This window comes from Mustelus asterias, unplaced genomic scaffold (assembly GCF_964213995.1).
Source record: "Mustelus asterias unplaced genomic scaffold, sMusAst1.hap1.1 HAP1_SCAFFOLD_318, whole genome shotgun sequence".
Lineage (NCBI taxonomy): Eukaryota > Metazoa > Chordata > Chondrichthyes > Carcharhiniformes > Triakidae > Mustelus > Mustelus asterias.
In genome coordinates, this window is record NW_027590280.1 from 296,401 (window position 1) to 322,860 (window position 26,460).

The window sequence follows — 26,460 nt, forward strand, 5'->3', positions numbered from 1 at the left end:
ACATTACATCCAATCAAAGTTGTCACCGGTTACATTCTAACAGCTTGGAGGGGAATCCATTGCATGACCAACCCAATCTTCACCAAGAAAATCAGCTTCATTGTAGACAAAGCAAAGACTGGTATGGATAATATTTTAAACCCCATATTCAAACATACCAACCACATTGAAGTGTGAAAAAGACCAGATAATCTGTCAAAGCTGTGCTGTCCCGGAGTGTGTGTGCGATCAGAGTGTGCATGGTATCAGGCTGTGACTACATTGTGCCCATGTGTTCATCTGGTTTTCAGAGTTAACAGTTAGTGTTTCCCCATCGCAGGGAGATAAGATGAGAGAGGAGGAACGCCCCTGACCAGCAGCTCACTCAGGCCTCTCCTCTCAGCCAGGCCCAGTTCGGATCTGGTTTTGTATCTGAGTGTGCTCATGGTGTCAGTGAACCTCCGTGTGCAGTGGGGGAGGTGAAACAGGCAGGCCAGAAAATATTTCAAAAACTTGAAACAGGAAGATTCTCGTCATTAATCATTTTCTCTGTTCGCCCTTTAAGTGGAGGCCCTTGAATCCTGAGAAAGTTCTCTGGGAGACTGGACAAGCAATGTTTAAACTGGCCTCTGATACAATCAGCTCAACATCTTTGTACCTCGCTGGAAAGGCTGCTTTATCAGTTAGACACTTCCTGTCATTCTCTTCATTGCAACAATGCACTCTTCCAAGAACTGGTTTTCAGGAATTAAGGTATTTGTGTTTCGGATTCAAAAGCCTGAAAGAGGTTAGGAGACGGGTAAGGAATCTCCATCACGGTGAGAGAAATTCCCCATTTCCAACAGACTGTGTGTGAGTTTACTCTGCGATTCCGCCTATTACTGCTGGTAACAAGGCTTTCCCTACATTGTGAAGCTGAGAATCGAGTCGCAGGATTACAATCGTATCTGTAACCTTGAGCAACATGCATATTAAGAATGTTGTATCCAACGGGGGAGGATTAAATAGATAACCAAAAACTGTCAGGACTGAAAGAGGTTGCTCTGTTAAAAACATCAGACCATAAGATATGGAGCAGACGATTCAGCCTTTCAATACATTCATGGCTGACCTTTTATCCCACTCTTCACTGTGAGGCCAATCCCCAGTGTTGCTATTTATCAGCTGAGACTCAGATATTACTGTGGAGTCTGTAACTCCTCCTGAACTGGAGGCTGACTGAAACTTCACAGGAGCATTACAACCGTTTAACACCAAGCTACTTAAGGACATTATTCACCGTAATGTCTGAGCTCTGGGCACTTTGTCCTGGGGTTCCCCCAGGGTGCACTGGGGAATGTCCTCTGGTAACAATTGCCCGGCAAACTCAAACTTCCTGCACCGTGACCATCCGAGAAACCATTTCATTCACAAGCTACAGATATTCTGACTGCCTTACAGCAATAGTGACCCAGAAAAAGTTAGAAGAATTCAAACCACTCCAAGGCCGGAATTTTACCCGCACGCCTGCCCCGATTCCGGGGGCGGGCGGGCGAGGCTCGGAGAATGGCATTCTCCGTTGGCCTCAGGTGGGATCATACAAACCTTGGGCAGCCGTGCCGGTAAAATTCTGCCCCTCGTCTCTGGGTACCAACCGCCCACAAGACCCCGAATACTTCCAAACCCCCATGGATCTCCCCCCCCCCCCCCCCCCATCCCTCTCGGCCCCAAATACCGATAAGACTACCCACCACCCAACTTCTACCAACTATAGCTCGACTCCGTGTCACTCCCACTCCCCCCACTCCCCTAGTCTGACTCCCTCTCTCACCACCCTCAACCCCCCAAATCTTATCCACTTACCATATTCACAAACTTATCTCCTCCCTGGCTATTAAATTTTAAATTTGTCCGCTTTATAGGATCTGGTGTAAAAATGGGGCATGGTTTACCAACCTACAAGTGAGCTGTTCTCGACTCTACGCCCTGGGAATGCGCTAAATTACACGGATCTGACCCCACCTGCAGGTAGAGCGAGATAGGATTGCCTGGATTTCCAGCTCAGTAATTAGCGGCAGAGTGGCAATCTGAGTTAACTCCATCGGAAGATATTAGGTCCAACGATCAAAGAGAGAGTTTCACAAAGTTACTGTGGGAGACGAGGGAAGAGATTGCAGAGCCTCTGGCGATGATCTTTGCGTCGTCGATGGAGACGGGAGAGGTGCCACAGGATTGGAGGATTGCGGATGTGGTTCCTATTTTCAAGAAGGGGAATAGGGATAGCCCAGGAAATTACCGACCGGTGAGTCTAACCTCAGTGGTTGGTAAGCTGATGGAGAAGATCCTGAGGGACAAGATTTATGAGCATTTAGAGAGGTTTAGTATGCTCAAGAATACTCAGCACGGCTTTGTCAAAGGCAGATCGTGCCTTACGAGCCTGGTGGAGTTCTTCGAAAATGTGACTAAACGCATTGACGAAGGGAAAGCGGTAGATGTGGTTTATATGGATTTTAGCAAGGCGTTCGATAAGGTCCCCCATGCAAGGTTTCTAGAAAAGGTGAGAGGGCATGGGATCTAAGGGGCTGCTGCCCTGTGGATCCAGAACTGGCTTGCCCAAAGGAGGCAGAGAGTGGGTATAGATGGGTCTTTTTCTAAATGGAGGTCGGTCATCAGTGGTGTGCCCCAGGGATCTGTTCTGGGACCCTTGCTGTTTGTCATTTTCATAAATGACCTGGATGAGGAAGTGGAGGGATGGGTTGGTAAGTTTGCTGACGACACAAAGGTTGGTGGGGTTGTGGATAGTCTGGAGGGATGTCAGAAGTTACAGAGGGACATAGATAGGATGCAAGAATGGGCGGAGAAGTGGCAGATGGACTTCAACCCAGATAAATGCGTAGTGGTCCATTTTGGCAGGTCAAATGGGATGAAGGAGTACAATATAAAGGGAAAGACTCTTAGTACTATAGAGGATCAGAAGGACCTTGGGGTCCGGGTCCATAGGACTCTAAAATCGGCCCTGCAGGTGGAGAAGGTGGTTAAGAAGGCGTATGGTGTGCTGGCCTTTATCAATCGAGGGATTGAGTTTAGGAGTCCGGGGATAATGATGCAGCTATATAAGACCCTCGTCAGACCCCACTTGGAGTACTGTGCTCAGTTCTGGTCACCTCATTACAGGAAGGATGTGGAAAAGATTGAAAGGGTGCAGAGGCGATTTACAAGGATGTTGCCTGGATTGAGTGGCATGCCTTATGAGGATGGGCTGAGGGAGCTCGGTCTTTTCTCCTTGGAGAGACGTAGGATGAGAGGAGACCTAATAGAGGTATATAAGATGTTGAGAGGCATAGATCGGGTGGACTCTCAGAGGCTTTTTCCCAGGGTGGAAATGGCTGCTACGAGAGGACACAGGTTTAAGGTGCTGGGGGGTAGGTACAGGGGAAATGTTAGGGGTAAGTTTTTCACACAGAGGGTGGTGGGTGAGTGGAATCGGCTGCCGTCAGTGGTGGTGGAGGCAAATTCAATAGGGTCTTTTAAGAGACTCCTGGATGAGTACATGGGGCTTAATAGGATGGAGGGTTATAGGTAGGCCGAAAAGGTGGGGATATGTTCGGCACAACTTGTGGGGCCGAAGGGCCTGTTTTGTGCTGTAGTTTTCTATGTTTCTATGTTTCTAAAGTGTCTTAAAGGAAGACAGCAAAATAGGGACAGAAAGTGGCAGGGAGGGAATTCCAGAGCTTAGGTTGAGAAGGTCACTGATTGTTCAGTGACAAATGGTGGAGTGATTAAAATCGGAAATGCTCAAGAAGCTGGAATAGAGGAGTGCAGAGATCTCGGAGGGTTGTAGGACTGGGGGAGATTACAGAGATAGGGAGGAGCAAGGCAAAGGAGAGATTTCAGAATCAGAGTGCTGCTCTGTGGGTCAGTGAGCACGGGGTGATCAGCAAATGGGACTTGGTGTGAGTTAAGGCAGGGGAAACCGAGTGCTGGGTGATATTAAGTTTATGGGATGGAGTGTGGTAGACCAGTCAGGGGTGTGTTGGATTAGTCTAGTCTGGAGGTAACAAAGGCATGGATGACAGTTCCAGCAGCAGATGACCTGAGACAGGGGTGAAGTCAGACAATATTATAGAGCTGGAACCTTTCAGTTATGGCGTGGATATGAGGCTTACTTCAGAGTCAGATGTGACACCGAGGCTGTGAAAAAATTGGTTTAACTTCAGACTGTTGCTGGGGAGTGGGGTGGATTGGTAACTAGGGAACAGAGTTTGAGGGGGAACTGAAAACAATGGCTTCAGTCTTCCCAGTATCTAATTGAAGGGAATTTCTGCTCATCCAGTACTGGATGTCAGTCGGAAAAGCAGTCTGATCATTTGCAGCAGTCGAGAGTGGGGCTGGTGAGGTAGAACTGGGTGTCAGCTGTGTACATGCGAAAATTCACCCCATGACTTTGGATGGTGTCAGTGAGGGATAGCATGTAGATGAAAAATAGAGGAAGTGAAGGAAGGGCCTTTGAATGACACCAAAGGTAACAGTTTAGGAGCAGGAAGAGAAACCATGGGCCCGATTCTCCCATCGTGACCCGCAATTTTTCTGGCGGGTCCGGTCGGGAGAATCACGTCGTCGGCCTTTTTCCGGGATTTGTGCAGACAGCGGGAACGCATGCGTATCTCACAGAGCCGAAGAACAGTCGCAGTCCAGACCATGCTGGAAACCAGCGGGAAGGCAGGTAAGTCATTTGAATCTTTTTTAAATGTAGTTTAAATATGTTTTGCATGTCATTATCGGGCCCGTCATGGAGGTTGCCGGGCCTGGGATTGAATCTCCCACCCCACCAGGAATACTTCATTCCGGCGGGGTTTAGAGTAGCTCCCCACATCCGATGAACTAGCGGGAGACCCTGCCAGAACGAAGGGGGGGGCAATCGGGGTCCCCAGGGGGTCGGGCAGCGGGTTGTTGTGCCCCTGGACATGGGCACCCTGACAGTGCCAGCCTGTGCCCCCCGGCACTGCCCAAGGGCAAAGTGTCCATGCCCAGGGGGCACCTTGGCACAGCCCACCAGATATCGGGGCCTATTGTGGCTGGCGCCTAGGGACGATTGGTGGGGGTGGGAGATCCCGCTGCCACTCTGCATGGGGATCGGTCTGGGATGGAGGGAGGGCAGCGATTGGGGTGGGCTGGGGGGGGGGGGTGGTCTGCCGTGGGGTGGCCTGCCTCTCTGGATGGGGGGGCTCTGACCCCGGGGGGGGAAGTGGGGGGGGTCTGCCCGGGTGAGGGGGGTGGGGGGATCGCTACTGCTGGGGGGGGGGTTGGCTGGACATCGAGATGCTCTGGGGCTGGGTGGGGGTCAGGGCTGGCCCGGGAGTTGTTGTGGGGGCCGCAATCGGGCCATGGGAGAGGGGAGGGGCTGGAGGGGCAGCACTGTGGGGGTCCCGGGCTGGCCAGCGATCGAGCTGACCAGCAAACGGAGAGACTGACAGTTTGGGGCCACTGCGCATGCGCAGAGTTCCAGAACTGTCAGACTCCGGCGGGAATAGGCCCCGCCCCCCCCTGGCTTTTTAATGAGATTCCCGATTGGGACCTCGGCATTGCAGAGAATGGGGAGATTCGAGTGAGAAGCTGCACTGAGAAAACAGTCGCGATCTAGAACAGTTTTCCCACCAATTCAGCGCTTTTGGGAGAATCGCCCCCCCGCACCGCCCCCCCCCCCATATTACACGTGATACTCGGCACTGATTAGAGAGATAAGATTGAACAAAAGTCCAGCGCAGTGGGATGACAGTGAGAGGTGTTGGAGGAGGATGGTATGGAACCATGTCAAAGACTGAAGTCGGTGGAGAAGGACAAGGAGAGAGAGGAATGTAGCAAACTCAATATTTAAGATGCAAACAGCACTCTGATGATGGTCTGCTAATCTTTTTTCTGAAGTTTAGTTACAGGGTGCCGAGGGGAACCTCATTGCTTTTAGAATCATAGAATCCTACAGTGCAGAAGGAGGCCATTCGGCCCATCAAGTCCGCAATGACCACGATCCCACCCAGGCCCTATTCCCATAATCCCACAAATTTACCCTGCTAATCCCCTTGACACCAGGGTGAATTTAGCATGGCCAATCCACCTAACCCGCACATCTTTGGAGGAAACCGGAGCACTCGGAGGAAACCCACGCAGACACAGGGAGAACGTGAAAACTCCACACAGACAGTGACCCAAGGCCAGAATTGAATTCCAGTCCGTGGCGCTGTGAGGCAGCAATGCTAACCACTGTGCTGCCGTGTCACCCCAATTTTCTTCCATTCATCTCAAGAGACCTTTGATGTCCACCTGAGGGGGCAAATGAGGCATCAGTTTAACATTTCATCTGAAAAACAGCACCTCCAGCACTGCAATGCTCCTTCAGTACTGCACTGGGGTGTCCGACTCTCTGGAGTGGAACCTGAACCTGTGACACAGCAGGAAGTGGTTCAGGGCAATGAAGTAGCAGAGTGAACTAGGCCCCCGCCAGTCAGCAAGAGCTTGAGATTGAGGAGAGATTGGTTTTTGAGCAGGATTTACCAATACCTAGACTAATAATGAGAAATCTCCGAGTGCCCTTAGCTCCCACTATCTGCCACAACACAATCACGCCTCGGAATACAGCCCAGGATATAGTCAAAAGGAGGGAGGAGAATCCATTTTAAAAGGAGCCAAGACTCAAGACTCTGAATTTACCAGCACAATTCTCCAACCTGCCCGTACATAAAACCATGATAAACAAAGAACAAAGAAAATTACAGCACAGGAACAGGCCCTTCGGCCCTCCGAGCCTGCACCGACCATGCTGCCCAACTTAACTAAAACCCCCTACCCTTCCAGGGACCATATCTCTCCATTCCCATCCTATTCATGTACTTGTCAAGACGCCCCTTAAAAGTCACTATCGTATCTGCTTCCACTACCTCTCCCGGCAACGAGTTCCAGGCACCCACTACTCTCTGTGTAAAGAATCGACCTCGTACATCGCCTTTAAACCTTGCCCCTCGCACCTTAAGCCTATGTCCCCTAGTAATTGACTCTTCCACCCTGGGAAAAAGCTTCTGACTATCCACTCTGTCCATGCCTCTCATAATCTTGTAGACTTCTATCAGGTCTCCCCTCAACCTCCATCGTTCCAGTGAGAACAAACCACGTTTCTCCAACCTCTCCTCATAGCTAATGCCCTCCATACCAGGCAACATCCTGGTAAATCTTTTCTGTACCCTCTCCAAAGCCTCCACATCCTTCTGGTAGTGTGGCGACCAGAATTGAACACTATATTCCAAGTGCGGCCTAACTAAGGTTCTGTAAAGCTGCAACATGACTTGTCAATTTTTAAACTCAATACCCTGGCCGATGAAGGCAAGCATGCCATATACCCGCTTGACTACCTTCTCCACCTGCATTGCCACTTTCAGTGACCTGTGTACCTGAACACCCAGATCCCTTTGCCTATCTATATTCTTAAGGGTTCTGCCATTTACTGTATATCTCCTATCTGTATTAGACCTTCCAAAATGCATTACCTCACATTTGTCCAGATTAAACTCCATCTGCCATCTCTCCGCCCAAGTCTCCAACTGATCTATATCCTGCTGTATTCTCTGATGGTCCTCATCGCTATCCGCAAATCCACCAACCTTTGTGTCATCCGCAAACTTACTAATCAATCCAGTTACATTTTCCTCCAAATCATTTATATATATTACAAACAGCAAAGGTCCCAGCACTGATCCCTGAGGAACACCACTTGTCACAGCCCTCCATTCAGAAACGCACCCTTCCACTGCTAACCTCTGTCTTCTTTGACCGAACCAGTTTTGTATCCACCTTGCCAGCTCACCTCTGATCCCATGCGACTTCACCTTCTGCACCAGTCTGCTATGAGGGACCTTGTCAAAGGCCTTACTGAAGTCCATGTAGACAACATCCACTGCCCTACCCTCATCAATCACCTTCGTCATTTCCTCGAAAAACTCGATCAATTTCGTGAGACACGACCTCCCCTTCACAAAACCATGTTGCCTCTCACTAATCCATCCACTTATTTCCAAGTGAGGATAAATCCTGTCTCGAAGAATCCTCTCCAATAATTTCCCTACCACTGATGTAAGGTTCACCGGCCTGTAATTACCTGGATTATTCTTGCTACCCTTCTTAAACAAAGGAACAACATTGGCTATTCTCCAATCCTCTGGGACTTCCCCTGTAGTCATGATGTGGAGATGCCGGCGTTGGACTGGGGTAAACACAGTAAGAAGTTTAACAACACCAGGTTAAAGTCCAACAGGTTTATTTGGTAGCAAAAGCCACACAAGCTTTCGGAGCCCCAAGCCCCTTCTTCAGGTGAGTGGGAATTCTGTTCACAAACAGGGCATATAAAGACACAAACTCAATTTACATGAATATGGTTGGAATGCGAATACTTACAGCTAATCAAGTCTTTAAGATACAAACAATGTGAGTGGAGAGAGCATCAAGACAGGCTAAAGAGACGTGTATTGTCTCCAGACAGGACAGCCAGTGAAACTCTGCAGGACTGGCAAGACTGTTCTCTTCCTGTTGGGGAGCACTTCAGCGGTCACAGTCATTCGGCCTCTGATATTCGGGTAAGCGTTCTCCAAGGCGGCCTTCACGACACACGACGGCGCAGAGTCGCTGAGCAGAAACTGATAGCCAAGTTCCGCACACATGAAGACGGCCTCAACCGGGATATTGGGTTCATGTCACACTATTTGTAACCCCCACAGCTTGCCTGGACCTGCAGAGTTTCACTGGCTGTCCTGTCTGGAGACAATACACATCTCTTTAGCCTGTCTTGATGCTCTCTCCACTCACATTGTTTGTATCTTAAAGACTTGATTAGTTGTAAGTATTCGCATTCCAACCATTATTCATGTAAATTGAGTTTGTGTCTTTATATGCCCTGTTTGTGAACAGAATTCCCACTCACCTGAAGAAGGGGCTTGGGGCTCCGAAAGCTTGTGGCTTTTGCTACCAAATAAACCTGTTGGACTTTAACCTGGTGTTGTTAAACTTCTTACTGTTACCTCCCCTGTAGCCAGTGAGGATACAAAGATTTCTCTCAAGGCCCCAGCAATTTCCTCCCTTGCCTCTCTCAGTATTCTGGGGTATATCCCATCAGGCCCTGGGGACTTGTCTACCTTAATGTTTCTCAAGAACCCCAATACCTCCTCCTTTTTGATCTCAACATGACTCAAACTATCTACACATCCTTTCCCAGACTCATCATCCACCAAGTCCTTCTCTTTGGTGAATACTGACGCAAAGTACTCATTTAATACCTCACCCATTTCCTCTGGCTCCATGCATAGATTCCCTGCCTTGTCCTTGAGTGGGCCAACCCTCTCCCTGGCTACCCTCTTGCTCTTTATATATGTATAAAAAGCCTTGGGATTTTCCTTAATCCTGCTGGCCAATGCTTTTTCATGACCCCTTTTAGCCCTTCTTACTCCTTGCTTAAGTTTCTTTCTACTTTCCTTGTATTCCACACTTGCTTCGTGTGTTCCCAGCCTCCTAACTTTGACAAATGCTTCCTTTTTCTCTTTGACTAGGCTCACAATATCTCTCGTTATCCAAGGTTCCCAAAACTTATCCTTCATCCTTACAGGAATGTGATGGCCACACTGGGGGGCTCGGAGGCCACTGAAGCCCCCGTGAGCAGGGAAATGGCTGGGTAGTGCTCTAGCACTGCCCCCTGGCACCCTAACAGTGCCAAACTAACAGTGTCAACCAAGGGTGTCAGTGCGGGGGTTCCAATGCCAAAGGGGGGGCCTGAAAGGGGGATGATTTGGTGGGGGCCTGGAAGGGGGGAGCCTTTGGTGATCCCCATCTGAGGCTGTTGCTCACTTGGGAGGGTGGGGGTGTTGGTAAGAGTGATGGGGGAAGAGTGGAGAGACCTGATGACAGCGAGTGTGGGAGGGTCTTAGCCAGCGAGTGGGGGGGTTGTCTGGAGATCGGGACACCAATTCAAAAGCGCACCCCGAGGAACTTCCTTGCAGGTGTCCCCGTTCCAAAAAGAATTCTAAGCGTGGGTGAATTGTGAACTGAATCACAGCAAAGTGCCCGGCGGGAATCTCACTGGTTTATCCGCTGTGGACAACACTTATTTTGTTGGGACAATTCCGCCAAACAAGTCAGTCTGGTCAGTCTGAGGCTGGTTGAGAGGGTCAGACCTCCAACCCCTCGTGAGTTCAGAGACCTCAGTGAGGGCAGCAATTGGCTGCAGTGTCTGAGTGAGGCTTCACTCTCCTCCTCTGCTGCAGTGTGGGTGCTGGGAGGATGGGTGAGTGGGGTGCAGGGGCGTTGTGGGGGGAGGGCAGAATCAGGCTGGTATTTAATTTCCTCCAAGGAATCAAAATGCAGAACCTTTTGCGTGAGGTTAGTGGGAGGCTGAGGAGATGGCTGTGACTGGGTGAGGGCAGGAATGCTAATGATGTGGATGGCAATGCAAAGTGAGAGAGACAGACTGGTGCAGAGTGAGGACAATGTGGATTGCTGTGGATTGAACTGGGATCTCCCTCGGCAGCTGACCCTGCTCCATACAATCCCTGCCAATTCCCTGCTTTCCTTCCTAAATGATTGTTTCCATTTTTACAGAGTTGGCTCTGTTTACACCCTGTGCCTTTTCTAAGCTCTTTGCATGAAATTATTCAACTTCCTTCCTCAGATTAATGGTTTTCAGTGGATGATTCACTCTCTGCCTCTGTGTCCAAAGAAAACTTCAAATGTTCCAACAATCCATTCCTCTCACTTCCAACAGTGAACCAGGGGTCAGTACTGAGGGAGTGTCGCACTGTCAGAGGGTCAGTACTGAGGGAGTGTTGCACTATCAGAGGGTCAGTACTGAGGGAGTGTCGCACTATCAGAGGGTCAGGACTGAGGGAGTGTCGCACTATCAGAGGGTCAGTATTGAGGGAGTGCCGCACTGTCACAGGGTCAGTACAGAGGGAGTGTCGCACTGTCAGAGGGTCAGTACTGAGGAAGTGTCGCACTGTCAGAGGGTCAGGACTGAGGGAGTGCCGCACTGTCAGAGGGTCAGGACTGAGAGAGTGCTGCACTGTCAGAGGGTCAGGACTGAGGGAGTGCTGCACTGTCAGAGGGTCAGTACTGAGGGAGTGCCGCACTGTCAGAGGGTCAGGACTGAGGGAGTGCTGCATTGTCAGTGCTGAGGGAGTGTCGCACTATCAGAGGGTCAGTACTGAGGGAGTGTTGCACTGTCAGAGGGTCAGTGCTGAGGGAGTGCTGCACTGTCAGAGGGTCAGTGCTGAGGGAGTGCCGCACTGTCAGAGGGTCAGTGCTGAGGGAGTGTCGCACTATCAGAGGGTCAGTGCTGAGGGAGTGCCACACTGTCAGTGGGTCAGTACTGAGGGAGTGCTGATGATTGCTGGTGCAACTTCCTCATCGTATAAGCCAAACTAATTTGTTGCACAGGGCAGGATTTTATGAACCACCATCATCCCTGTGCTGTCAGCTAATAAATCAGGTCTGGAGTCTGCCCCCAATTCCAACAACTGTTCCACAACTAACAGTTTACAAGTGAACAGGAGCACACGGTGTTGACACGAGTGGCAGTGGGACATGTACATCAAAAGGTGCAGCTGTCTCTGAGCTCATCTCTGCTGGACACAGATATTCAACTCCAGGGGCATCACTGAAAAGGAGAATCAGTGAGTGAGCAGCAGCAAATGTTTCCCACCAAGTCTGCCTTTCCCCATCTACTTTCCCCCTCCTGATGCCCATTCTCACTCCCCTCACTCATAATAAGGAGAACAATCTCTGTCACCCAGAGAATATTTACAAACCACACCATTCCTTCCAGCGCTCTGTGTTATTTCTCCCCAGTCGCTTACAGCCATGTCTGGGAGCTGAGGCTTTAACTCCCGAGAGTTCCAGGGGCAATCCTGGAGGGTTGGTAACCCTGGTGCAATACTTAGATGTACCTGGAGCCTCCGGTTTGTCCGGGGAGAGAGGAACCCAGGGCTAGTGGCCGGTGATGCCACGTTCTGCTTTTACGGTCTGCGTGTATTTGAATGAGTCAAATACTCCTCTGCTTCTGAAATTCAAAATCTTCTGTTGGATGTTTCAGTGATTTATTGATTGGGGCTCAGGGCTCTGTGCTGGAGGAAGGATTCTGGGAGGTGGATGGGGAGAATACATGTGATATACATGTGGGAAAGTTACCTGACCCAGCTCAGTCCTGAGGAGGACGGTGAAGGCTATTGGCCAGTCAGTCTGCTCTCAGATATCGTTAGCCTGTTGGATTGAGTTACAGGCAATGAGAAATAGCTGATGAGTAGATAAGAATCTGCTAGAATATTCTTGTGTGTTCCTGTATTTTGTTTGGATAAAAATAAATCTGATCTCTGCCTCTGAAATCTGCAGCTGTGACAACACAATGAATGACTGCCCCCACCACACCCCCAGAGCAGCAACATGTTCAACAGCTCGGTCCAGATTTCCCACAACTCCTCAAACCATGGACCCTTCTCCTTCTATTCAATCCCCTTGGAACGGATCCCAGTGAGACCTTCCCAATGGAGGCGACGCCGCCTAGCAATCTCAGCTGGATCTTGTGCATAATACTTGGCATAAAAGTGACATTTCTCCAGGCTGAATGCTTTCTCAATGCAGCACTGCTCTGTTGCTGCGTTACAGACCCCTTGGACTCTGTGTCATACAGTCCTTTACATGACCTGAAGCGTCTTGCCAACATTGTTCCTGGCAAGTAACATTCAGGCCACGAGTGCCAAACAATGATCATGAGATTTAACCATTGCCCCTGAGCAGACAACAACATCAGCATCACTGAAACATCACCATCAGCTTCCAGGTGTCCAGATCACCAACAACCTGTCCTGGTCCCCCCATGCCGACACTATGGTTAAGAAAGCCCACTAATGCCTCTATTTTCTCAGAAGACTAAGGAAATTTGGCAGGTCAGCTACAACTCTCACCAACTTTCACAGATGCACCATAGAAAGCATTCTTTCTGGTTGTATCACAGCTTGGTATGGCTCCTGCTCTGTCCAAGACCACAAGGAACTACAAAAGGTCGTGAATGTAGCCCAATCCATCATGCAAACCAGCCTTCCGTCCATTGACTCTGTCTACACTTCCCGCTGCCTCGGCAAAGCAGCCAGCATAATTAAGGACCCCACGCACCCTGGACATTCTCTCTTCCACCTTCTTCCTTCGGGAAAAAGATACAAAAGTCTGAGGTCACGTATCAACCGACTCAAGAACAGCTTCTTCCCTGCTGCTGTCAGACTTCTGAATGGACTTACCTTGCATTAAATTGATCTTTCTCTACACCCTAGCTATGACTGTAACACTACATTCTGCACTCTCTCATTTCCTTCTCTATGAACGGTATGTTTTGTCTGTATAGCGTGCAAGAAACAATACTTTTCACTGTATGCTAATACATGTGACAATAATAAATCAAATCAGCATCGTGAAACATTACCATTGATCAGAAAACTAATTGCCATCACTCTAAATATTGCAGCTACAAACTTTCAGAGCTTGGGAATTATTAGCTCACCTCCTGACTCCCAAAGCCTGTCCACAAGTCAGGAGTGTGATGGAATACTCTCCACTTGCCTGGATGAGTGCAGTTCCAACAGCATTCAAGAAGCTCGACACCATCCAGGACAAAGCAGCCCTGCTTGATTGGCACCCCATCCACCTCAAACAAACATTCACTCCCTCCACCACCAACAAACAGTAGCAGCAGTGTGAACCATCTACAAGATGCACCGCAGCAACTCACTAACATTCCTTAAACAACACCTTTCAAACCCGTGATCGCTACCAACTTGAAGACGGATGGGAACACCACCACCTGGAGGGTCCCCTCCAAGTCATTCATCATCCTAACTTGAAAACAGATCTCTATTCCTTCACTGTCTCTGGGTCAAAATTGTGGAACCTCCTTCCTAACAGCACTGTGGGTGTACCTACACCACATGGACTACAGTGGGTTCAAGAAGACGGTCAAGGACAACTAGGAATGGGCAACAAAAACTCAAGTTCTGTGTTTTTATAATGATACAAAGTCACCAATGGCTCATAAAATATTGGGCAAACAGGTTGTGGGTTCAGTTATTAAGACTAAGCAAATGTGTACATTTGGACATGTGGACAGAAATCTTGAAGACATCTGAGTTGCAGAGCTGTGTGTGTGTGTATATGTGTGTGTGCTCCACTGAAAGCAAAAGTGATACTAAAACAGGACCACATGCTACACGTCCTTTCCAGTGAATGGTGTGATGCTATCCTTTAAAGGAATATTACAACAGCAGAGCACACTCAACAACGACATCTCCTGGCCCTGATATACCTACCTGGCAATAAGAGTGACTTGTTACTGACAGAGCAAGTTTAACTTGTCTCTTTGTTTCTCATTCCTCATTGTCCACAATGAGATATGTGGTTAGAGGGAGAGTTTTAAACCTTTTAAATGTTGTGACATATGCACAAGCAAGTATCCTCTGAGTCACCTGGTGGGCTGATTCGTCCGCCCACCATCAGCTGATGGGTTTGAAGGTCCCTGTCACAGATTTAAAAGAGTGCAGGTTGTTGTAAGAGCTGATCACATGATTTGATGGTGATGTCATTAGGATGTGTGCTCAGGCTGCTGTTTCACTTTCTGTTCTGTATTCTCATGCAGCCTTGTCGGGGTCTCCAGCTTCCCTCCCCTCGCTCTTCCCTCTGTCCCCCATTGTTTGTCTTCATCCACCTCTTTGCCCCTTGCCTGCCACCATGAACCCTCACCCTTCCCTCACTCCCCTTTGAACAGCCCTCCTTCCACATTGCCCCCCCTTGTCATCATTTGGCCGCACCCCTAACTTCAGATCTTTGTTGCGGTGGCTGTGTGAGTTCTGTCCAGATAGGTGCTGGGGGCCCCTGTATTCCCTATGCCGGTGGGTAGCTGTTTTAATGAACATTCATGAGATGCAAATAAATGCAAATAATATTCACGGCACCAGCCAGTGGAGGACTGATCCACCATTGGGAGAATTGCAATGTACACTGGCAGGATTCTGAAGTTTTAGCTCCTGCTAGATTCTCTGTTCTTGCCCACCTTGGGTGGGATGGGAGAATTCCACCCTGAGGGTGTGGTGGAGGCAGGTTCCACCAAACTATTCAAGCGGGAATTGGATTATTATCTGAAAAGGAAGAATGTGCAGGGTTGTCAGGAGGCGGAGGGGAGTGGCCATTGGTGCATTGTTCATTTGGAAAGCCAGCACAGATAGCGGAATGGCCTCATTCTGTGCTGTAACAATTCTTTGTTTCTACGATTTGGGCTTTGAAATCAAAAATACAGGGGGCGATTCTCCCAGAAGTGCTGAATTGGCGAGAAAACTAGTCTAGATCACGACTGTTTGTTCAGTGCAACTTCAGACCCAAATCTCCCCACTCTGTGAAAGCAGAGATCACAATCATGAATGTTATTAAAAACCCAGGGGGCGGAGCCTATTCACGACAAAGAGCCTGAAATCGGCAGGATGAGCGGGAACCCGCTCATGCACACATCTCTGGGAGATCGCTGAAAAGACCTCCCAGCATCCAGATTACTGCCAGCCAACCCCCATAGACATTGCAGGCCTCATCGCTGGCGCCCACAACCCCCCCACAGACTTCGTTGGCCCACACAACCCACCACCCCCCCACCACAGACATCGCTGGCCTCATCGTTAGCCCCCACAACCGCCCCCCCCCCACCACAGACATCGCTGGTTTCATCACTGCCCCCCGCCATACAGACATTGCTGCCCCTCCCCTCCCCCACACACACAGACTAATCCCAGCTGCCAGCTAATCCCATGCCCCCATGGATCCGGATAACGCGGGTACCCCATCCCTCCATCCCTTGAACATATTGACCTGACTGCTGTCCTGCAGAGAACTAGCGTTGTGCTGACATGCACAACCCCAGCTTGAAAGCATTCCCTCTCGTGAATGGGAGCCCTGAGTATAGCACCCCTCCCTGGACACAGCAGCTTATTAAATGGCAGCCAATCAGCACCCCAGGGGATGCAATTGAAAGCAGCCTTCAAAATTTCTCACAAGGATTTGTTGCCAACGGACCCTAGACTGGCCACACTCATTGCACTGGCACTCCCCTGACTGGCCACACTCACTGCACTGGCACTCCCCTGACTGGCCACACTCACTGCACTGGCACTCCCCTGACTGGCCACACTCACTGCACTGGCACTCCCCTGACTGGCTACGCTCACTGCACTGGCACTCCCCTGACTGGCCACACTCACTGCACCCGCACTCCCCTGACTGGCCACACTCATTGCACTGGCACTCCCCTGACTGGCCACACTCACTGCACTGGCACTCCCCTGACTGGCCACACTCACTGCACTGGCACTCCCCTGACTGGCCACACTCACTGCACTGGCACTCCCCTGACTGGCCACACTCACTGCACTGGCACTCCCCTGACTGGCCACACTCACTGCACTGGCACTACCCTGACTGGCCACACTCACTGCACTGGCACTCCCCTGACTGGCCACACTCATTGCACTGGCACTCCCCTGACTGGCCACACTCACTGCACTGGCACTCCCCTGACTGGCCACACTCACTGCACTGGCACTCCCCTGACTGGCCACACTCACTGCACTGGCACTCCCCTGACTGGCCACACTCACTGCACTGGCACTCCCCTGACTGGCCACACTCACTGCACTGGCACTCCCCTGACTGGCCACACTCATTGCACTGGCACTCCCCTGACTGGCCACACTCACTGCACTGGCACTCCCCTGACTGGCCACACTCACTGCACTGGCACTCCCCTGACTGGCCACACTCACTGCACTGGCACTCCCCTGACTGGCCACACTCACTGCACTGGCACTCCCCTGACTGGCTACGCTCACTGCACTGGCACTCCCCTGACTGGCCACACTCACTGCACCCGCACTCCCCTGACTGGCCACACTCACTGCACTGGCACTCCCCTGACTGGCCACACTCACTGCACCCGCATTCCCCTGACTGGCCACACTCACTGCACCCGCACTCCCCTGAATGGCCACACTCACTGCACTGGCACTCCCCTGACTGGCTGCACTCACTGCACTGGCACTCCCCTGACTGGCCACACTCACTGCACTGGCACTCCCCTGACTGGCCGCACTCATTGCACTGGCACTCCCCTGACTGGCCACACTCACTGCACTGGCACTCCCCTGACTGTCCACACTCACTGCCCCAGCACTCCCCTGACTGTCCACACTCACTGCACTGGCACTCCCCTGACTGTCCACACTCACTGCCCCAGCACTCCCCTGACTGTCCACACTCACTGCACTGGCACTCCCCTGACTGGCCGCACTCATTGCACTGGCACTCCCCTGACTGGCCACACTCACTGCACCCGCACTCCCCTGACAGGCCACACTCACTGCACTGGCACTCCCCTGACTGGCCGCACTCACTGCACTGGCACTCCCCTGACTGGCCGCACTCACTGCACTGGCACTCCCCTGACTGGCCGCACTCACTGCACTGGCACTCCCCTGACTGGCCGCACTCACTGCACTGGCACTCCCCTGATTGGCCGCACTCACTGCCCCCGCACTCCCCTGACTGGCCGCACTCACTGCACTGGCACTCCCCTGACTGGCCGCACTCATTGCACTGGCACTCCCCTGACTGGCCGCACTCACTGCACTGGCACTCCCCTGACTGGCCGCACTCACTGCACTGGCACTCACCTGACTGTCCACACTCATTGCACTGGCACTCCCCTGACTGTCCACACTCACTGCACTGGCACTCCCCTGACTGGCCGCACTCACTGCACTGGCACTCACCTGACTGTCCACACTCACTGCACTGGCACTCCCCTGACTGGCCACACTCACTGCACTGGCACTCCCCTGACTGTCCACACTCATTGCACTGGCACTCCCCTGACTGGCCACACTCACTGCACTGGCACTCCCCTGATTGGCCGCACTCACTGCTCCCACACTCCCCTGATTGGCCGCACTCACTGCACCCGCACTCCCCTGACTGGCCACACTCACTGCATCCGCACTCCCCTGACTGGCCGCACTCACTGCACCCGCACTCCCCTGACTGGCCACACTCACTGCACCCGCACTCCCCTGACTGGCCGCACTCACTGCACCCGCACTCCCCTGACTGGCCGCACTCACTGCACTGGCACTCCCCTGACTGGCCGCACTCACTGCCCCCGCACTCCCCTGACTGGCCGCACTCACTGCACTGGCACTCCCCTGACTGGCCACACTCACTGCATCCGCACTCCCCTGACTGGCCACACTCACTGCACCCGCACTCCCCTGATTGGCCGCACTCACTGCACCCGCACTCCCCTGACTGGCCGCACTCACTGCACTGGCACTCACCTGACTGGCCACACTCACTGCACTGGCACTCCCCTGACTGGCCACACTCACTGCACTGGCACTCCCCTGACTGGCCACACTCACTGCACTGGCACTCCCCTGACTGTCCACACTCACTGCACTGGCACTCACCTGACTGGCCACACTCATTGCACTGGCACTCCCCTGACTGGCCGCACTCACTGCACTGGCACTCCCCTAACTGGCCACGCTCACTGCACCCGCACTCCCCTGACAGGCCACACTCACTGCACTGGCACTCACCTGACTGGCCACACTCATTGCACTGGCACTCCCCTGACTGGCCGCACTCATTGCACTGGCACTCCCCTAACTGGCCACACTCACTGCACCCGCACTCCCCTGACAGGCCACACTCACTGCACTGGCACTCCCCTGACTGGCCGCACTCACTGCACTGGCACTCCCCTGACTGGCCGCACTCACTGCACTGGCACTCCCCTGACTGGCCGCACTCATTGCACTGGCACTCCCCTGACTGGCCACACTCACTGCACTGGCACTCCCCTGACTGGCCACACTCACTGCACTGGCACTCCCCTGACTGTCCACACTCATTGCACTGGCACTCCCCTGACTGTCCACACTCATTGCACTGGCACTCCCCTGACTGGCCACACTCACTGCACTGGCACTCCCCTGACTGGCCACACTCACTGCCCCCGCACTCCCCTGACTGGCCACACTCATTGCACTGGCACTCCCCTGACTGGCCACACTCATTGCACTGGCACTCCCCTGACTGGCCACACTCACTGCACTGGCACTCCCCTGACTGGCCACACTCACTGCACTGGCACTCCCCTGACTGGCCGCACTCACTGCACTGGCACTCCCCTGACTGGCCGCACTCACTGCACTGGCACTCCCCTGACTGGCCGCACTCACTGCACTGGCACTCCCCTGATTGGCCGCACTCACTGCCCCCGCACTCCCCTGACTGGCCACACTCATTGCACTGGCACTCCCCTGACTGTCCACACTCATTGCACTGGCACTCCCCTGACTGGCCACACTCACTGCACTGGCACTCCCCTGACTGGCCACACTCACTGCACTGGCACTCCCCTGACTGGCCACACTCACTGCTCCCACACTCCCCTGACTGTCCACACTCATTGCACTGGCACTCCCCTGACTGTCCACACTCACTGCACTGGCACTCCCCTGACTGGCCACACTCACTGCACTGGCACTCCCCTGACTGGCCACACTCACTGCACCCGCACTCCCCTGACTGGCCACACTCACTGCACCCGCACTCCCCTGACTGGCCACACTCATTGCACTGGCACTCCCCTGACTGGCCGCACTCACTGCACCCGCACTCCCCTGACTGGCCGCACTCACTGCACTGGCACTCCCCTGACTGGCCGCACTCACTGCCCCCGCACTCCCCTGACTGGCCGCACTCACTGCACTGGCACTCCCCTGACTGGCCTCACTCACTGCACCCGCACTCCCCTGACTGGCCACACTCACTGCACCCGCACTCCCCTGACTGGCCGCACTCACTGCACCCGCACTCCCCTGACTGGCCGCACTCACTGCACTGGCACTCCCCTGACTGGCCGCACTCACTGCCCCCGCACTCCCCTGACTGGCCGCACTCACTGCACCCGCACTCCCCTGACTGGCCGCACTCACTGCACTGGCACTCCCCTGACTGGCCGCACTCACTGCACCCGCACTCCCCTGACTGGCCGCACTCACTGCACCCGCACTCCCCTGACTGGCCGCACTCACTGCACCCGCACTCCCCTGACTGGCCGCACTCACTGCACCCGCACTCCCCTGACTGGCCGCACTCACTGCACCCGCACTCCCCTGACTGGCCACACTCACTGCACTGGCACTCCCCTGACTGGCTACACTCATTGCACTGGCACTCCCCTGACTGGCTACACTCATTGCACTGGCACTCCCCTGACTGGCTACACTCATTGCACTGGCACTCCCCTGACTGGCTACACTCACTGCACTGGCACTCCCCTGACTGGCCGCACTCACTGTCCCCGCACTCCCCTGATTGGCCGCACTCATTGCACTGGCACTCCCCTGACTGGCCACACTCACTGCACCCGCACTCCCCTGACTGGCCACACTCACTGCACCCGCACTCCCCTGACTGGCCACACTCACTGCACCCGCACTCCCCTGATTGGCCGCACTCATTGCACTGGCACTCACCTGACTGGCCGCACTCACTGCACTGGCACTCCCCTGACTGGCCACACTCACTGCACTGGCACTCCCCTGACTGGCCACACTCACTGCACTGGCACTCCCCTGAATGGCCACACTCACTGCATCCGCACTCCCCTGACTGGCCACACTCACTGCACTGGCACTCCCCTGACTGGCCACACTCATTGCACTGGCACTCCCCTGACTGGCCACACTCACTGCACTGGCATTCCCCTGACTGGCCACACTCACTGCACTGGCACTCCCCTGACTGGCCACACTCACTGCACCCGCACTCCCCTGACTGGCCACACTCACTGCACCCGCACTCCCCTGACTGGCCACACTCACTGCACCCGCACTCCCCTGACTGGCCACACTCACTGCACCCGCACTCCCCTGACTGGCCACACTCACTGCACCCGCACTCCCCTGACTGGCCACACTCACTGCACCAGCACTCCCCTGACTGGCCACACTCACTGCACCCGCACTCCCCTGACTGGCCACACTCACTGCACCCGCACTCCCCTGACTGGCCACACTCATTGCACTGGCACTCCCCTGACTGGCCGCACTCACTGCACTGGCACTCCCCTGACTGGCCACACTCACTGCACCCGCACTCCCCTGACTGGCCACACTCACTGCATCCGCACTCCCCTGATTGGCCGCACTCACTGCTCCCACACTCCCCTGATTGGCCGCACTCACTGCATCCGCACTCCCCTGACTGGCCACACTCACTGCACTGGCACTCCCCTGACTGGCCGCACTCACTGCACTGGCACTCCCCTGACTGGCCACACTCACTGCACCCGCACTCCCGACTGGCCGCACTCACTGCACTGGCACTCCCCTGACTGGCCGCACTCACTGCACCCGCACTCCCCTGACTGGCCACACTCACTGCATCCGCACTCCCCTGACTGGCCGCACTCACTGCACCCGCACTCCCCTGACTGGCCACACTCACTGCACACGCACTCCCCTGACTGGCCGCACTCACTGCACCCGCACTCCCCTGACTGGCCACACTCACTGCACTGGCACTCCCCTGACTGGCCACACTCATTGCACTGGCACTCCCCTGACTGTCCACACTCACTGCACCCGCACTCCCCTGACTGGCCACACTCACTGCATCCGCACTCCCCTGACTGGCCACACTCACTGCATCCGCACTCCCCTGACTGGCCACACTCACTGCATCCGCACTCCCCTGACTGGCCACACTCACTGCACACGCACTCCCCTGACTGGCCGCACTCACTGCACCCGCACTCCCCTGACTGGCCACACTCATTGCACTGGCACTCCCCTGACTGTCCACACTCACTGCACCCGCACTCCCCTGACTGGCCACACTCACTGCATCCGCACTCCCCTGACTGGCCACACTCACTGCATCCGCACTCCCCTGACTGGCCACACTCACTGCATCCGCACTCCCCTGACTGGCCACACTCATTGCACTGGCACTCCCCTGACTGTCCACACTCATTGCACTGGCACTCCCCTGACTGGCCGCACTCACTGCACTGGCACTCCCCTGACTGTCCACACTCACTGCACTGGCACTCCCCTGACTGGCCGCACTCATTGCACTGGCACTCCCCTGACTGGCCACACTCATTGCACTGGCACTCCCCTGACTGGCCGCACTCATTGCACTGGCACTCCCCTGACTGGCCGCACTCATTGCACTGGCACTCCCCTGACTGTCCGCACTCACTGCACTGGCACTCCCCTGACTGGCCACACTCATTGCATCCGCACTCCCCTGACTGGCCACACTCACTGCATCCGCACTCCCCTGACTGACCGCACTCACTGCACTGGCACTCCCCTGACTGGCCACACTCATTGCACTGGCACTCCCCTGACTGGCCACACTCACTGCCCCAGCACTCCCCTGACTGGCCACACTCACTGCACTGGCACTCCCCTGACTGGCTACACTCATTGCACTGGCACTCCCCTGACTGGCCACACTCACTGCCCCAGCACTCCCCTGACTGGCCGCACTCACTGTCCCCACACTCCCCTGACTGGCCACACTCACTGCACTGGCATTCCCCTGACTGGCCACACTCACTGCACTGGCACTCCCCTGACTGGCCGCACTCACTGCACCCGCACTCCCCTGACTGGCCGCACTCACTGTCCCCACACTCCCCTGACTGGCCACACTCACTGCACTGGCATTCCCCTGACTGGCCACACTCACTGCACTGGCACTCCCCTGACTGGTCACACTCACTGCACTGGCACTCCCCTGACTGGCCACACTCACTGCACTGGCACTCCCCTGACTGGCCACACTCACTGCACTGGCACTCCCCTGACTGGCCACACTCACTGCACTGGCACTCCCCTGACTGTCCACACTCACTGCACTGGCACTCCCCTGACTGGCCGCACTCATTGCACTGGCACTCCCCTGACTGTCCACACTCACTGCACTGGCACTCCCCTGACTGGCCACACTCACTGCACCCGCACTCCCCTGACTGACCGCACTCACTGCACTGGCACTCCCCTGACTGGCCACACTCACTGCACTGGCACTCCCCTGACTGGCCACACTCACTGCACTGGCACTCCCCTGATTGGCCACACTCACTGCACTGGCACTCCCCTGACTGGCCACACTCACTGCACCCGCACTCCCCTGACTGACCGCACTCATTGCACTGGCACTCCCCTGACTGTCCACACTCACTGCACTGGCACTCCCCTGACTGGCCACACTCACTGCACCCGCACTCCCCTGACTGACCGCACTCACTGCACTGGCACTCCCCTGACTGGCCACACTCACTGCCCCAGCACTCCCCTGACTGACCGCACTCACTGCACTGGCACTCCCCTGACTGGCCACACTCACTGCACCCGCACTCCCCTGACTGACCGCACTCACTGCACTGGCACTCCCCTGACTGGCCACACTCACTGCACTGGCACTCCCCTGACTGGCTACACTCATTGCACTGGCACTCCCCTGACTGGCTACACTCATTGCACTGGCACTCCCCTGACTGGCCGCACTCACTGTCCCCACACTCCCCTGACTGGCCACACTCACTGCACTGGCACTCCCCTGACTGGCCACACTCACTGCACTGGCACTCCTCGAATAAGCCAGAGCTGTATATAAGCTGCAGGAATGGACACACAGCCAGTCACGCCATGAAGATGTCTTTGAGGAAAGCAACACCAAGATTTGCTGAGTAGTACCTGCTTGATGCTGTGGAGGAGAGGCGTGAGTGGATCTTCCCTGCCCATGGCGCTCGCCCAAGGGGTTCAGCCAACATTTCATTGTGGGAGGAGGTGGTAGAAGTGGTGAATGCCAGGAGCCTGACACCGCGCTCTGGCCTGTAGTGTCGCAAGAAACTGTGCGACCTTCTTCGATCAGCAAGGGTGAGTGAGTATCACACTTGGAACCCGGCACATGCTTGGCACGGATCTCAAACCATGCTTAGACACCTGAAGGGCATGCAACAAGTGACCCTTCCCCCAGGAACAGAATCTAACTGCTTCCGCTCACCCCTCAATGAGCACCCTACAGTGGTGACCCTTTTCCCCGAAATTGTCAGCACAACGCCCGAGACACAGGCCGCATTGCACACCATGCACTTCACTATATTAATGCTTGCTATCCACCTTATGTTCCCACAGGAGAAAAGCATACACAACCAATGGGAAACTGCACAGACTGGTGGTGGTGTGCCTGACCTGCGGCAGCTGACCAGCATTGAACAGCGTGCCATGGAGCTGGCAGGGGGAGATGTGTCATCCTGAATGGTGATGGATAGCCAGGTCAGCGTCCAGCACGCAAGTGAGCATAAGCGTAGCCCTCAACCTAGGTCCTCATCGAAGTAAGTGCGATGCTACGTAGAATGTTTTACCTCCTTTCCCCTAATGTGTGTTCTTTATTTCAGCTCTGGATCCAGAGGAACCCGGCCCTTCGGATGTTGGCGCCACCCCCGCTACTCTAGAGCAAATTGCCCACGACCCCCTGGACGACACCTTGGAGGGAGGCACTGAGGAATCCTCCGAGGACAGCACCACTGAAGCGGCACCAGCATGTACCACACAACCCACCAACACAGAGACTCACCACAGTGGGTACGTTTAGTGTTTAGGCTTCTGGTTCATGAACTGGTGAGCACATCACAGACACTGATGGTGGAGGTGGGCACATCCGAGGGCTCGGGCACACGGAGGTCTGCCGGAGGCCAGGATTCAGCTGTCCCCACGCCAGATGCCGGGCCTCAGGGTTTGTTCCTCCCAAGACTGGTGGAGATGCATCAGCAAACCCGGGGAGATGTGGAAGGGCTGTCAGCAACCGTGCTGCGACTGCAAGGCTGTTCAGAAGAGTCAAACAGGGTGCTGTTGCAGGAGGTGGTGCCGACACAGCGTGGGAACCAGATCAACACTGCAAGGGTGGTGACCGCAGTGGAAAGTCTGGCTCAGGGGTCTGTCCTCATGGGTGACAGGGTCCAGGCCATCCTGGAGACACAACGGACCATGGGCGAGGGTGTTGCCGGCACCCAGGAGGCACAGCGTTCCATGGCCATGGTTGGGGGCATGTGGGAGACACTGCTGGCTATGGCTGGGACTCTCACTGGCATTCTGGACATACGGCAGGTCGTGGCTGTGAGCCTCGACAACTTCCCAGTCTCAGAGGGCTACAGCTTAGGGGCTCCAGACTCTGCACAAGAACAAGGACAACTGCACCAATTTCAGAAACTATCAAGGTATCTCCCTCCTGAGCATTGTGGGAAAAATATTTGCCGTGTGGCCCTTTCCAGACTGCAGATCCTGGCTGAACGCGTCCACCCGAATTCCAGTGCAGTTTCAGAACTGGAAAATCTATAGTTGACACAATCTTCTCAGTCCAACAGCTGTAAGAGAATTGTCATGAATGAAGAAGACCACTATACATTGTCTTCATCGATCTCACCAACACATTTGACCACATGAGCAGAGATAGTCTGTTTAAGATGATAAAATCAATTGCCCACTGATGCTGCTCAATGTGATCTCTTTTCATGACAACATAATGGGTACGGTCAGCTCTGATGGAGCAACATCGGAACCCTATGCGATCTGCAGTGGGGTGAAAAAGGGTTTGTGATCAGGCACTGACATTCTTTGGAATATTCTTCTCCTTGCTGTGGTTATATACCTTCAGGCCATCTACAGAGTTTGTCTACTTACATACCAGCACTGATAGGAAGCTATTCAGCCTGATATCCAAGACAAAAGTACACCCATTCCTCATCAGGTAGTTGCTCTCTGCTGGCAATACCACACTGGCATTCCATACTGAGGAACACATTCAGCAGCAAATCGACAGACTATCTCATTCCTGTAAAGAGTTTGGTTTGACCTTCAAGAAGACAAATGTCAACGTCAATATCAACATTAACAATGTGAGGCTAGAGGTTGTTGAGAACTGCACATATCTCGTCTCCACAATCACCAGCAATCTATCACTTGGACAAATACTGATTGGTTCACAATTGTATCTGTGTTTTCTTCATCAGCAAATCTGAAGACTGATCTATCAGCAGTTCAGGAAATAATGTAGATTGAATTATTGTTCTGAATTTTTTGGAGAAGCATGGTACTTGGCATGAAAATTCAGTATGGTCTTAACTAAAAAACAGGATTGTTTTCCCTCACCCTAGGAACTGTCACACAAACTGTGTTGTACACTGTGACTTTACACAGTGAAGCTAGGATGGTGTAGAGATTTGTAAAACCTTACTTTTAGTAAGCGCCTAGTGAGAAATAGGGATTTAATTCCCAGACAGTACAAGAATAATAAAATGGACACTAGTGAGTC

General features: G+C 53.8%; 1 protein-coding gene across 2 annotated transcripts; it reads left to right on the top strand.

Annotated features, from left to right (window-relative positions):
* On the top strand, positions 1-26,460 carry LOC144486345 (uncharacterized). Of its 2 annotated transcripts, XM_078204372.1 has the most exons (3): positions 1-121; positions 24,285-24,444; positions 24,548-26,460. In XM_078204372.1, the coding sequence occupies exon 3, from the start codon at positions 24,693-24,695 to the stop codon at positions 25,485-25,487; it is 795 nt and encodes a 264-aa protein (XP_078060498.1). In that variant the 5' UTR covers positions 1-121; positions 24,285-24,444; positions 24,548-24,692; the 3' UTR covers positions 25,488-26,460. The 2 variants fall into 2 exon arrangements, with proteins under 2 accessions (XP_078060498.1, XP_078060497.1); XM_078204371.1 differs by having other exon boundaries at positions 37-121; positions 24,285-26,454.